The sequence below is a fragment of the Armigeres subalbatus genome, chromosome 2 (genome assembly GCF_024139115.2).
Source record: "Armigeres subalbatus isolate Guangzhou_Male chromosome 2, GZ_Asu_2, whole genome shotgun sequence".
NCBI classification, from domain to species: Eukaryota; Metazoa; Arthropoda; class Insecta; order Diptera; family Culicidae; genus Armigeres; species Armigeres subalbatus.
Window position 1 is genome coordinate 332,995,094 of NC_085140.1, and position 14,084 is coordinate 333,009,177.

Here is a 14,084-nt window from a genome sequence, read left to right on the forward strand (position 1 = left end):
AAAGATACCCGCTAAAGAGAGCCATAAAGAATTTATTACGAACAATTATTACGAGAGAGCTTTCGTTCTAACTGGGATGCAGGGAGAAATACAACAAAACAAAACTGACAAGCGTCACGCTCTCTTTGCCAGAGAGAAAATTCTCTCTGTTTTCAATTCGTTTCGTAGTTGACAGTCATGCTCTTTCTGTCGCAGCAGGGTCGAATGCATGTTAGATGGAAATCTTCTGAGCGCTGAACAATAACTCGGATTGTGATGGTTTTGTGGAAAGCATTTTATATAATTAAAAATAATGATGATAATTATTTATTCTCCACTTATTCAACATGAATTGTTTAAAAAACAGATGCTCTCTAGAACAAATCGAATAAATTTTCAAAGTTCAAGGGCCAATGCGGAAGACAATTTAAAACGTAGGAATGGTTGTAAAACGAATATATTTGATGAATAAACATGATTTCATAAATTGTTTCAATTCTGCTCCTTGAATAGCTTAATATACTTTGGATTTCAACATTTTTCACGTGCATTAATTCATCCAAAATCCAGTTTAAATTATATCACATTCACACGATTCGATTTTGTTAGAAGCTGTATCATTGATTGTCGAGTAGAACGCAATGGTTCAGTTTCCATTTTTGAAAAAAAATTAAATTGCTGAGTTGCCCTTCATACATGGAGATACTGGTGGAAATAGATTTTAGTTCGATAATATTTCTTGAAAATTGGTCCAATCGTCCTTTTTTTATTTATTTGTGAGAATTCCCAAAAGTATATAATTTTTTCTATCAAATCTCCGTTCGATCATAGTACAGAATCAAAATACTTTTTAAATTTAAAAATAAATTGAGGAATAGTCTGATTCCCCGAAGAACGGCGCACCCAACTAATGAATGTAGCTTCGCTCATTATCCTTAATGAGAGCTTCAAATATTCTTCGAAAATCCCTTTTCATATTTTTTTTAATATTTTTTTTTCGTAGAAACTTTGTTCAGAAAAAAATGTTCGATTGTCGCCACACAAATGCTTGATTTCGCAAATTAAATTTTAAAACTCTCCTTGAATTCAACCCTGTATTAGCGTGCAAATGAGGAAACATGGAAACGTCAAGATATATTATCTTGCTGCAGTCTGAACACCTCGTAATAATTGGATACCCTCTCACTTAACAAAGTCATAAATAGTCCAATCTGAATAGGCTATAAAGGCCATTTGGCATAACGACCATTTGGAATAATTTGTTGGCTACCTCGAGGCCATTTGGCATAACGACCGTTTGGCATAATGACCATTTGGCATAATCCTCGAAAAATGAATTAAATACAACGGGTCGTTTAGCAAAACTACCATTTGGCACAAAAAAGGTTAATCGTAGAAATATATCGACATTGCTGTTTCATAAGGGCGAAAGTCGCGAACGTAAACATTGACTTCTTTTGCTGATTTCAGGAAGATTAAAGACTTCTGGCGATATTTTCCACTTCTGTTTGATAGAAGGCGCGGAGCGCCACCAGTTCCAAGTGGTTGTTACCTAGGAGCGGTCCTAGTTGTTGAGAAATTTGCAGGAAAAGGCATTGTTTCCGATTGCGAGTATGCATTTGCCCGGGATGAAGCAAAAAAGAAGATGACTTCTAAAAGTACGCATTTGCCTGCATTTGATGACTCCTTTGTATTTACCCGGAATAAGGCAAAAGAGTAAATGATTCATTTTTTAAAAATACGCGTTTGCCCGGGATGAAGCAAAAGAGTAGATGCCTTTTTCTTTAAAAGTACGCGTTTGCCCGAAATAATGCAAAAGAGTAGATGACTCCTTCTTTAAAAGTATGCATTTGCCCAGGATGAAGCAAAAAACAAGATGACTCCTTCTTTAAAAGTACGCATTTGCTCGAAATAAGGCAAAAGAGTAGATGACTCCTTCTTTAAAAGTACACACTTAATTCTATTCACCGGGCTCGGTAAATAGATTACCGATTTCTCAACAGCTGAGCTCTCGGTAGTGACCTCGGTAACCAAATTCAATTACCGAGCTCTCGGTTCAACATTTATGGTAGCGAACTGTCAAAAAAATACCGAGCAGTCGGTAAAAATATACTGATGAAACTGTAAACAAATTACCGATTTCAGTAATTTATAGTACTGACTAAAAGGAAATTAACTTCAATTTTTCTTATTGATAATGAGTAAAAACACATGCAATCTGAGGTTTTCATATTTATTACAGTTTTTTAGAGTCAGAAAACTGTACAACATATGTTTGCTGCTGTCTCTAGCACTAGCTCAATTCCATTATCGCCCGGGAAGCTATCACAAAGATGGCCGCAAGGACCCTCATTCGTTTTATTATATCTAGAAAATAAGACCGTTTTTAATCGAGAAAATCCTATCGGGAACAGTTATTTTATTGAGTCTACATACCTGATGTCTTATTATAGATCGAGTTCCATAAAATCGGCACAACACATATTGGAGATAGCAGTAGCGACTGTGCACGCTGATGATACGTTTTTTTTTTCATATTTGTCCTGGAAATCTATCATATAAATTTTTAGCAAACTAGCGCAAAAAATACATGATGGTAAACGTGTTTTAACCTGAATATCCAATAAAGCGAAATTTCCACCTGTAGCATTAATCTCGACTGAAACAAATTCGTTCTGACTCGCAAATAAATATGGCGTCGGAACATGCGGTACCTGGTCGAGAACTGATAACTCGGTACTTGTTTTACCAGGTGTTCAGTAAAGTGAATTAATTTTTACTGAGTGATCGGTTAATGTTTTGACAAGTGCAGGACATTTACTTAGAACAGAGTTGATCGGTAATTCAATCTACCGAAACTCTGTATTTTATTTTTTACAACTGAAACATCGGTGAAAATGATTACAGAGATCAGTTAAATCTTTGAAATCAACTGAGCTCTCGGTTCAATTCATCTTTTACCGAATAAAATCAGTAAAAAATATTACCGAGCTGAAATTCTCGATTTAAGTGTGTATGCATTTGCCCAGGATGAAGCCAAAAGAGTAGATGACTCCTTCTTTCGAAATACGCATTTGCCTGGGATGAAGCAAAAGAGTAGATGACTCCTTCTTTCAAAGTACGCATTTGCCCGGGATGAAGCAAAAGAGTAGATGACTCCTTCTTTAAAAGTACGCATTTACCCGGAATAAGGCAAAAGAAAGCCACGAAGCAACTCATAAGCAGGATCAGAAGCAGCACGGCGAACCACGGAAAATAGGCCAATATTCATCAGTCTAAGTATGAAGACTAAGGACAACTCTTTGTATAACATATATCAGATTAAACTGTACTTCTTTGTATTTTTATCCCGAGCCGTTTTTTTAATCCCACTTTTTGGTTGCCACCAGTTAGGAGTAAAAGTACATCACTCCTTAAAATACGCATATGCCCAGAAAAAGGCAAGCTTCTTCCTAGAGTTTTTATAATTCTTTGAATATTTATGCCAAATGGTCATTATGCCAAATGGCCCTAAAATCGTTATGACTATTTTTCTTTATTATGCCAAATGGCCCCTGGCTATTCAACTCGTTATGCCATTTGGGGTAGCCCCCTGACCCAATCAGTTGACCTAGGATGGTGTACCTGGTAGATCAACCCGGAACTGCTAGAAGAATCATTACGATGCAATGCAGGAGGGTGAAACGCCTGTCATCCGCGGTACAATGGCACTCTACCCACCATCATTTTTGGTACTTCTGTTTTTGGTACCCAGTTTCTTGGTAGTATACCCGAATTCAGCGCTCATTTTGGGTGATTGGATCGTTCGCAGCTGGTGCTAATTATCGGCAATTAACTTCTCCTGGCGAAAACTTGCAATTACTTGAGATATATCGAGCCTTTTGTGTTTGTATGGCTTCTTTATATTAACAGCTCGTCGATACATTCGAAGTTATGTTTTCATGAATTAAACGAAATTAAAACAGAAACATTGTGCGCCATATTGAATGAATGGTGGGTAGGCGTATCAGCCTTCTCTTCAGTCCCCTGATGCAATGAGACTAGATAGAAGGTGAGGAAGAAGACCAAATGCAAGCGTATTAGTGGATGATGAAAAATGTAAACAGCAAATGGTGACGTACATATTTGCACGGCTTCTTATGCGAGCTCCTTCGAATGTAGTAGTGAAAGCTTTTTCGCCATATACGAAAGGCACGCACACAATATACGGATTTCCATACCTTAGTATTTATTTTCATTGATTACGATGGGAAAATCGGACTAATGATGACAAGGTTGTTTCCGAAGCATCATTAATCCGACTGGCGCGTTACACCGTACGAGTCAGTTGACGTGATACTGCTAGTGACTAACGACGAGCTTATCGTCGCGGCAAGAAAACTTATAATGAATAAGGCCCCAGGTCCGGATGGAATCCCAAACCTGGTCCTTCAACACGCGATTCCTGCTAATCCGGATTATCACGTATGACATAGTATTACGTTTAAATCTCGCGACCGGCGTGAAGTTATTGGCGACACTCTCGATGAAGTTGAACTTAAAGCTTCATATGCGATTATCAGAGTCGAGGAATGGCTCAAATCAAGGAGGTTGGCGTTAGCACAACACAAGACAGAAGTCGCGGTATAGGCAAATTTATTTGAAACTCAGCGATCGCTTCGACATCTGGTAATTAGATTGAAAACTATGAAAATCGTGATGGGTGGTAAAATAATTCAACGGAAACATGCCAAAGACGAACATTTTCCGATTTTCTGATCAAAATACACTTTTTGGGAGATCAGAAACTATGGAAGTTGATGATAAATTATTTTTTTCTTCACAATCCACATCAATCCGGTTAGTTGTTACATACAATTTTTGAGAGTAATTTGAAAAAATGTCGATCCGGACCAAAGTTTATGAACTCCCGGATTTGTTAATTTCGATCGAAATCACACAGGATTGGTCGGAGTAGAAAGATGAGCGATTGAAAAACCCATTGCCAATGGAAAAGGGAGGTGTGTGGAATAAATATTGAGATAATTTTGATAATCAAAAATTCAAACTAGAATGTAAACAAGCCGGTTTCACTCAATCTAAAGCAGCGCACTCTGGGATAGATTCTTATTAAATTTGCCTATTGCATAACCGCCCTGGGTTGATAGCCATGATAAAGGAAGGGACCTGCACAGTTAAGTGTGGTTAAGTCCATGAGAGCATTAACGCATCTGGGAGTAATGATCGACGATAAACCCAATTTTACGAGCCACGTCGATTATGGATGCCAAAGGGCATGGTCAGACCAACTTCCAGTTTACACAGATGTTCTATAAACATGGCTGTTTCAAGAAGTTGTTTTCATAGCTTCGGGATCGCCGAATCTTCGGATTGCACGGAATGCGTAGGCGAGATGGAGTCTAATACCTCAGCTCTATTAGATACCATAAAGGTTGGGCGATTGCCTATGTTAAGTAAACCTATTTGGTAATACTCAAGTATTCCATCAAGCTGGAGCCTTTCAGATTGATATTCGAGCTACCCCAGACGATGTGATGAGCATTAGCATCACTGCCGACAATTAGCGGAAGGCCTTTTAAAGTGCAATATTATGCATCTCGAGATAAAATAGAATACAGCGGCTTCCTGCGGGTTGCTTCTCAGGTAATCGCAGCGGTCACTAAACACGACAGAGTTAATGAAAATCTTACCCATCGTATGCACTTGCCATGATAAACACTCTCCATGTACTCAGTGACTCCGGTTGCATCTCACTAATACAATAGAACACTCCTGTCATTTCGCGAAAAGCACGTGGTTTTTTTTTGAGCGGCAAAATTCTGCCTATCTTCTAACACGGCGGCTATCTTGACGTTTACCTTCGCAGTCGAGCCTGCGAGCGTAAGACCGCCGCAGCATTCTAAAAAAAGATAAGCGCGACAATATATGACAACTAGTTTAAAAGCATCCGTAGGAGATGCTTCATCATGTGGTAAATAAACCGAACAATAGACGTATTTCCTGACGGGGGTTCCGCCATAGCGTTGTTAACAAGCACGGCATTGATCGAGAGTTTGTCATTCCAATTCGCGAAGTCGAAGCAAATTCTGCTCTTCCTTCCTATGGGAAATCCCATTGCTATCTGTCAGAGTTTGAGTGAAACATGGCCGCCATCTCCTCCTCTCTGTTGCTCTACTGTAAAAACCCATAAAGAACTGTCATTGTTTGTGTGAAGAATTTTGCTTCGACTTCGCGAATACTGAAAGCAGCAGCCCGGTGGCATCCCTATCTCACACAATAGGTTTGTTTTGCAGCCAACATTGCGCGGCCGTATCCCACTGACAGTTCTGTATCCTAATGAGAATCAAATGTGATGTTTGTAAACAAATCATATACTATCATGAATTTTACGCTGAGATGTTGGCTGCAAAAACATGGCGTCGAGCAATCAACCTGTAAAGCTGCAAAAACCAGGTTCACTAGGTTACCAAGGTAGAAAGTAGCCTTGCGAAAATGAGGCTCCTGCACCAAAGTCACTTGGAGTTTTTGGGACTTTTACCACTGGAATAGGCAATCCGTAGCGTTATTCTTAGCCAGATTAGGCTACTGACACAACACAACTATCATGGCTGTTCGGGGAGAGAAGCCAGCGAACAGCCAAATATGACCATATTGATATTTTAGTTACCAGATAAAGATTGTCGCTGTCGTCGCTGTCCGGAACATCTTTTGCTGACGAGGTTAGGGGATCTAAATGTCAATGAAGGAAAATATTATAAATTCAGTAGAAAATCGAATTATAGCCGCTATTGAAATTGGATTTTTCTCACAATCCATACGTTAAACCTAATTTCGGAAGTAGTGCGCTGTATAGCACATCACCAAATGAAAACAGCGCACCACTTCCGAAGTTAGGTTTAACGTACGAATTGTGAGAAAAATCCAACTTTGTTAGCGGCTATAATTCGGATTTGCACTGAATTGATAATACATACGATTTGACAGTTAGGTACCACACATGTTTCGGACAACAGAACAAAGGGAACCGAAGCGACAATCTTTATCTGGTAACTAAAATATCTTTTGTTGAACCCCTCAGCCCAACACGTTTACACACTCAAAATAATTTTCACTTAGAAGCTACTTGAAAACATATGCAGATATTTTCCATGTAGTTTCGTGTGTAAAAGTTAAATGATTTATTAGTGATGGCACTCATTATTCTCAATTCACCAGAAAATAAAATAAAATTTAAGTGAATTTTCGATTGGCCATGTACTTAAATTTTAAGTGAAAATTCGATTTTTTTTTTCTATGATATCCCTGTAATTGATATCCCGTCCACTAGAAGCGGACGAGGGCAAAAAAAGGAGTAGAAAATTAATTCAAACTCAAACATGATTTTTGCAAATCGTTCTCATAATGCTTCTGCAAAATGTTTCATTAGCGATTGTTAATAAACGTACATTTCGCTCTGAGAACCCCACTCATATATTTTTCATACATTCATTTTGAGTAGAATTTACTAGAAGAGTATATAGAAATTATTTTCTATGTTTCTTGATGAATTCCACTACATTTCTTATTAAGATGCACTTGTGATTTGAGTCAGTTTTATTTGATTCCAGTAAGACCGATCAAAGTTTCGATTTTTAAAGTCTACATGACTTTTTATAGTGGAATTAAAGTGATAATTATTTTGAGTGATGAATAGATATCGCCTTTAGTAGAGTCCTATAAGAAGAGTAACGCCATGTGGCACGTTTGACAGGTCTCCTGCTCGTTTGGAACGCGCATTCGTATGGAACTGACAGACGATTCTGTTCCAATTCTGACACTTGACGACACTGTTATTATAGTCACTGTAGCCTTTAGTATAAGTTTTCGATATGAATTTTTTTTGTACTTTATTTTCGTGATTTTAATAGATTAGAGACATCGCCGTAGGGGCTAAAACCAGGCTATTGACATCCTATTGTTTAGCCCATCGCCAGATCGTACACTGAGAAAAATTCCATGGTAACGGTTTTACTATTTTGTAGACTACGCCATGTTTTTAAAACAACCACAAATTTTCAGTTAAATTAACCACGCATACGGATCACTATAGGAGAACGTTTCTCCTGAGCTTACGATTTGGTATCCGATAAGTTTGGCAAAAAATGTCTCTTATAGAAAAAGAAAAGTCCAACTCCGTACTGCTTACCGTTTTAATTAAATCAAATTGCTTCTAGAATGTTTGAGAAGAGTTTCAAAAACTTCTTCGTATGGTTTCCCGTATGGAATTTTTTTCGATTATCATCTATCTGCTTCTTGTTCTTTATGCAACATCAAAGCGTTTATCACGTATTTTGATATGGAACCCTATGCAACATATCGATTTTGTCGCGCAACAGTATAATGTATCCTGTGTTATGATACAAACAGTCCTGACGTTTTCCCCAGGCTACTGTCATGCTATTGTTTAGCCCATCGCCAAATCGTAGCCAGGATGTCCCGCACTCAAAATAATTTTCACTCAAGAGTTACATGAAAACATATGCGGATATTTTCCATCTAGTTTCGTTTGTAGAAGTTAAATGATTTGTTAGTGATGGTACTCACTGCTCTCAATTCACTACAAAATGTAATTAAATTTAAGTGAATTGAAATTTCAACAAACACGTAGATTTTAAGTGAATTGGAATAATAGTTTGCGCAATACTCTTGTGAGAGATAATAATTCCCGTCCACTAGAGGCGGACGGGACCAAAAATGGAGTAGTGAAATATTTATTTCATACTCAGACTTAATTTTGTAAATTGCTCTCATGATGTTCCTGCGCAATTTTTCATTAGCGATTGATGCAAAACATACACTTCTCCCTGAGTACCCCACTCATATATTTTTATACATTCGTGACAAGTAGTATTCACTAGAAAAAAACATAGATATTGTTTTCTATGTTTTCATTTAAATTTCACTACATTTATTTTTGGTATGTATATGACATATGAGTAAGTTTTATTAGACACAAGTAAGATCGTAAAATATTACGATTTTTAAAGCCTACCTGATTTTTATAGTGGAAATTAAGTGACAATTATTTTGAGTGCAGGCACAATTTTTTTCATACTACTTTTCAATGATGACAGCGGTCTATGTCTATTGATGATGATGACACCGCGCTTGTCACAGGGTCGGTTTTCCCACAAGCACAACTAACCACAGTGGCTGTCATTCAGATTCAGTGCGGGAGTGATTACGAGCAAAGGTTGTTTCCTATAATTCCTTAAAATTTTGTAATTTTATCACGATTTACCTTCCCAGTTTCAAATGAGTTCCTCCCCGGCGAAGCTGCAGGATCTGCCGCCGAAAGGTGGCTACCAGAGCATTCCCTTTTCGAGGATTCCAGCCAGGAAGTACTTCAAGGGTAAGTGCTTTCGTTTGAAGTCGGTTATGTCACCGATTGTTTTGATTCCCATCTGAGCTGATTTTTCTTCTCTTAACAGGATGGCAAATGATTGCCGCCTACGCAGGATTCACGACCTTCGGTTTGTCGTTGTATTACCTGAACTGCAAGGAGAATAATCGCAACGAAATCGAGATGCGATCGGCACGAAACGTGATCTATGCGCTGCTGCTGGCCGAGCGAGATCGCGAATATCTTAAGCAGCTGCGGCGAAACCGCGACGAAGAAGCGGAACTGATGAAGGACGTGAAGGGTTGGGAAGTGGGTACCTGGTATGGTGAGCCGGTCTTCAAAACGGTGCCCAAGGATAAATTTTTGGATCCGAGCTTCCAGGAGTTCTATGTTCACTCCAGCTACAAGGATATGGCTAAGCGCAAGAACACGAAGCTGATGACCTAAGCCGGGACCGCCTATTTGGTTATCTTGGGTACTGTGTTATCGTCAGATTCAGAAGTTTGTTTGAAGCAGAAACTTTATTGAGTAAAATAAATCGTAGGTCTGTCAACAGTACCTAATTGTGTTAAATTTGAAGGCCGAAATACTTTGAACACTTGGGGACAAATATTTACAGTGTGAAGTAAAACCACAAATACTTTTCCAATATATCCTAAATAAATATTTTATGATGATTTGTAGCTTACTTTGAATCTAGCGCTGTTCTTTTAGTGAAGGATTAGGTGTCTAATACTGTAATCGTTCAGGGAATGTTCTTGAGATTTTACTAAATCGGTGGTGACGATCCATCATATCATACTTTGGAGAGATAATAGTCAACAGCCATGGAAAGTGCTATAGTTGACAACAGTGACGTATACGGTTTGAAGTCGTCACCAATTTTAGCAACTATGTTTTTACTACAACTAGTAGAAGATGAGGGTCAAGCGTTTCCCCTGGCAGCCCATGTTACATTAACAATATTTATTTTATTGATCATAGATGCTATTGGGAGAATTTTAATTAGCATATAGTGAATTCAGATGTGATTTACCTTGCTTCTATTGTATCCTTTCTGAATATAATAACTTTTGATGCGGGAGTTAATTGAATCAAAACGGGACGAACCGGTACCACCAAACGTTGCAGCACGCTGGAGTTCATTCCAGTTCAAGTGAATTAAATTCACTTCATGACATGGATTTACCTAGCCGTTTTATCGTGGACGGTGCTGTGAGAATTGAGCTTCATGGGTTTTCGGATGCATCAGATCAAGCGTGTGGCGCTTGTGTCTACGCGAGGTCAATTTTACACGATGGAACTTCACAACTGGTGTTGATGTGCAGTAAGGGAACGTCCACAAATTACGTAACGCTTAGAGGGGGGAGGGGGAGGTTAAGTGAAGTGTGACAGGGAGGAGGGGGGTTGAAAAAGTCCAATTTTTGCGTTACGTAATTAATGGATCTTCCCTAAGTCAAACATTTTGCCGAAGAAGAAGAAGGGAAAGCCAAAAACGATATCCACCCACGCGCTGAATTAGAGGCTGCATTGTTGTTTGCCAATTTGCTCAAGAAGGTAACTTCAGCGCTTGATTGTACTTTTGCTTCAACGACTTTATGGAGTGACTACGCATGATTACATTCGAAGTCGTCGAAAGCAATTAACGAAAGGGTCGCTTACTGTGAACGAGCTCAAATAGGCCACACTTTTGATCGTTCGATTAGTGCAGGTTGAAGTTTTCCAATCCGAAACTGCTTCAACTGCTGAAAAAGGATCACACTTCTATACACCCACTACGTTGTCTGAACCCCTTCATTGATATCAACGATAGAATTCTCCGAGTGGGCGGCAGAAATAAACATGCAATCATTCCTTATGATAGTAAGCACCAGATGTTACTACCAGAGAGACATCCACTAACTGTTACCCTTACGGCATCTCAACAACTGCAATCATCATCTCGATCAGCGTGGATTGTTAGCTGTTGTACGGCAGCGCTTCTGGTCTTCACTGATGTGTTCACCTAATAGGCTAAACCCCTTTTCGATACCATAATTCGAACATGTCATATATATGTATGTGTAGTATACTTTCTATATGCTGTATTATAGCAATAGCGTACTGATGATTAATAAAACCAGATTCGATCTCTTTCGTCTTCAACCATCTAAAAGTGCACACGTATTTTTTATTAGCTCTTCGCAAGTCTCTTATAATTTATCAGTGGCGACGAGGGAAATAATTATTTTCGGTGGAGCTACTTGGAAGACTGTAATTTCCATGAAATTTAACAGTATAGAGTAGTGAAAATTTCATAGCGGTGAACATTTTGACCGTGTGTGAATAATAGAACTGAAGCTTGTGTCCCATGAACATTTGACCACTGTTAAATATAGAATACAGTGATTAATTGTTTCAAGGAGTGTTGGAATCAGTTCGTTTCATCATTATTGGTCGAACAGATTACAGATTTCAATATCCATATAAAAAATTGGCAAAGATTCATCCCAGCACGTGTTTCGTGAATATAGTGTAATACGCCATCTTTGAAGGTCTATTGTGAGGCTGTAGTAACAACCATCTAATCAAAAGGCCAGCAATAAAACGTGTATAATTCCTAATTAATTACATTAGGTGCACTTTGAAAAACTGTGTTGGATAGTGAGGATCAATCCCATGAATCCGTAAAAGGCTTGTGTGGTAAATACCAAATAGTGAACATATCCCGCGAAATACTTGATTGTGAGCCAGCAACAGTGGAAGTGTGAAGGTCAGCACCAGCTATAAATCAGCATCAGCAATTGAGTACCAGATGAACCGAGGAATTTTGGTGTGACGGAAGCCAAGTATAGAGAAGGTCAGCACCAGTCATTAGGGAAGATAAAGGTTGGACGAAAACCGTAGCCATTGGAAGTACCAGCTCACCATTGTAAATTAAAGGTCACGTAAGTCGTTCTATTCAATTTCTTATTATCTATTCTTTTAGTTCCTATTGTTCTTGTAATATTATACTATTATGTCTTCATTGATTGGAACCGTCGACCATTTTGTTAGAGGATCCAGCTTTGCTCAATATATGGAGCGTATGGATATACTCTATCAGTTGAATAATGTCGCAGATAACATGAAGAAAAGCCATTTTATCCGGGGCAGGACGTGATGACTATAGATTACGCCGATATGATAGAAAAACTTAAGAACCGGTTTGATAAAATAGAACCCAATATGATGCACAGGCATAGGCTACACATGAGGAAGCAGGGAATTGACGAACCAGCAGAAAACTATGTGCTAGGTATTAAACTTATTGCAGCTCAATGTGGATTCGGTGCTCACAAAGATGAAGCCATAAAAGACGCCATAATATTTGGGTTAAGGGATCAGGAATTGAAGCAGAAGTTGCTCATGAAGGACGATATAGCTTTGGATGAGGTAGAACAAATAGTTATTAGAACTGAGTTAGCAAAATTACGTGTACAAACCCTGAACGGTCACGAAGAGAGTGGTAGGAGCATAAATTCAGTAAAATATCGTTTGGGCCAGAACCAAAGTAAATACGGTGAGTCTTCTGATTGGTGCGGTAGACAGCAAATACGTAGGTATGAAAACGGGTATCGTAGTCGGAGTTTAGATAGCAATCGAAGTCGCTCTCCAGGGAGAGAACAACATTCAGGTAGAGGTCATTATAATAATTACAACCGGTACGATAATCGTAATCATCGCCCGTCGTACCAACACCGTCGCAAACCTGAGAACGATGATATTCATGCAAATGTGATTTGCAATTTTTGCAAGAAAAGAGGTCATGTAAAAAGGAACTGCCTAAAATTGAGAAACCGACGCACTGTTAATTTTGTAGAGGAAAAGGATTTAGAAAAGGAAGAAAGCTATGATTTCAAACGACTAAGCATTCGCGATACGGACGATTCTGACAATGATTATGCTTGTATGATGATCAAAACAGGGTTCACAAATGCTCCTTGCTTAATAGAGGTTTCGATAGATGGTAGAAAAATTAACATGGAAGTTGACTCTGGAGCAGCGGTTTCTGTTATTAGCTTAGCTACACATAAAGATTGTTTCGCAAATGTAAAAAGTAATGAAATGCACTAGTAGCCTTATCGTAGTTAACGGTCAACGATTAAACATTTTGGAAAAATTCAAGTTAGAGTGCAAATTAACAATATTGAAAAGCAGGTATCGTTGATCATTTTGGATTGTTCAAGCAACTTTGTGCCGCTTTTGGGTAGAAATTGGTTGGAGGTATTTTCCCTCACTGGAGAAATACATTTGCTAATGCCATGAGCCTCAATTCACTGCAATCTTCGGAAATCAATGCAAAAACATGGGTAATTTTGAAATTGATATTAAGTCAATGTTTCCAAATTGTTTTGATGGTGATTTTTCCAAACCAATTTTAGGTCACGAAGCAGATCTAGTATTGAAAGATAATCAACCAATTTTCAAAAAGCATACGAGGTGCCATTTAAGCTTAGGGACAAAGTGTGGGAGCATTTAAACTCTCTTGAAAAACAGAAGGTGATCACCCCTATCCAGGTTAGCGAGTGGGCGTCACCGGTGGTCATTGTTTTGAAAAGGACGACGATATTCGTATGGTTATCGACTGTAAGGTATCTATAAATAAAATTATAATACCTAATACTTACCCACTACCATTGGCGCAAGACATATTTGCATCTCTATCGGGTTGTAAGTGGTTTTGTTGTCTTGACTTGGCGGG

General features: G+C 38.5%; 2 protein-coding genes across 2 annotated transcripts in view; both read left to right on the plus strand.

Annotated features, from left to right (window-relative positions):
- Window positions 1-14,084, plus strand: part of LOC134212785 (histidine-rich glycoprotein-like) — a 299,313-nt gene that overhangs the window by 90,485 nt on the left and 194,744 nt on the right. The gene's annotated exons all lie outside the window — the stretch shown is intronic.
- On the plus strand, window positions 9,157-9,919 carry LOC134216945 (NADH dehydrogenase [ubiquinone] 1 alpha subcomplex subunit 13). Its single transcript, XM_062695708.1, has 3 exons — window positions 9,157-9,211; window positions 9,268-9,370; window positions 9,450-9,919. Exons 2-3 carry the CDS (start codon window positions 9,274-9,276, stop codon window positions 9,806-9,808), a joined length of 456 nt encoding a protein of 151 aa, XP_062551692.1. The 5' UTR covers window positions 9,157-9,211; window positions 9,268-9,273; the 3' UTR covers window positions 9,809-9,919.

What these genes read in the sequence shown, in the direction of transcription:
- LOC134216945 (XM_062695708.1), top strand. Translation starts at nt 9,274, where the DNA reads ATGAGTTCCTCCCCGGCGAAGCTGCAGGATCTGCCGCCGAAAGGTGGC. An exon ending in AGCCAGGAAGTACTTCAAGG is followed by an intron (nt 9,371 to 9,449) that starts GTAAGTGCTTTC and finishes TTCTCTTAACAG; the next exon opens with GATGGCAAATGATTGCCGCC.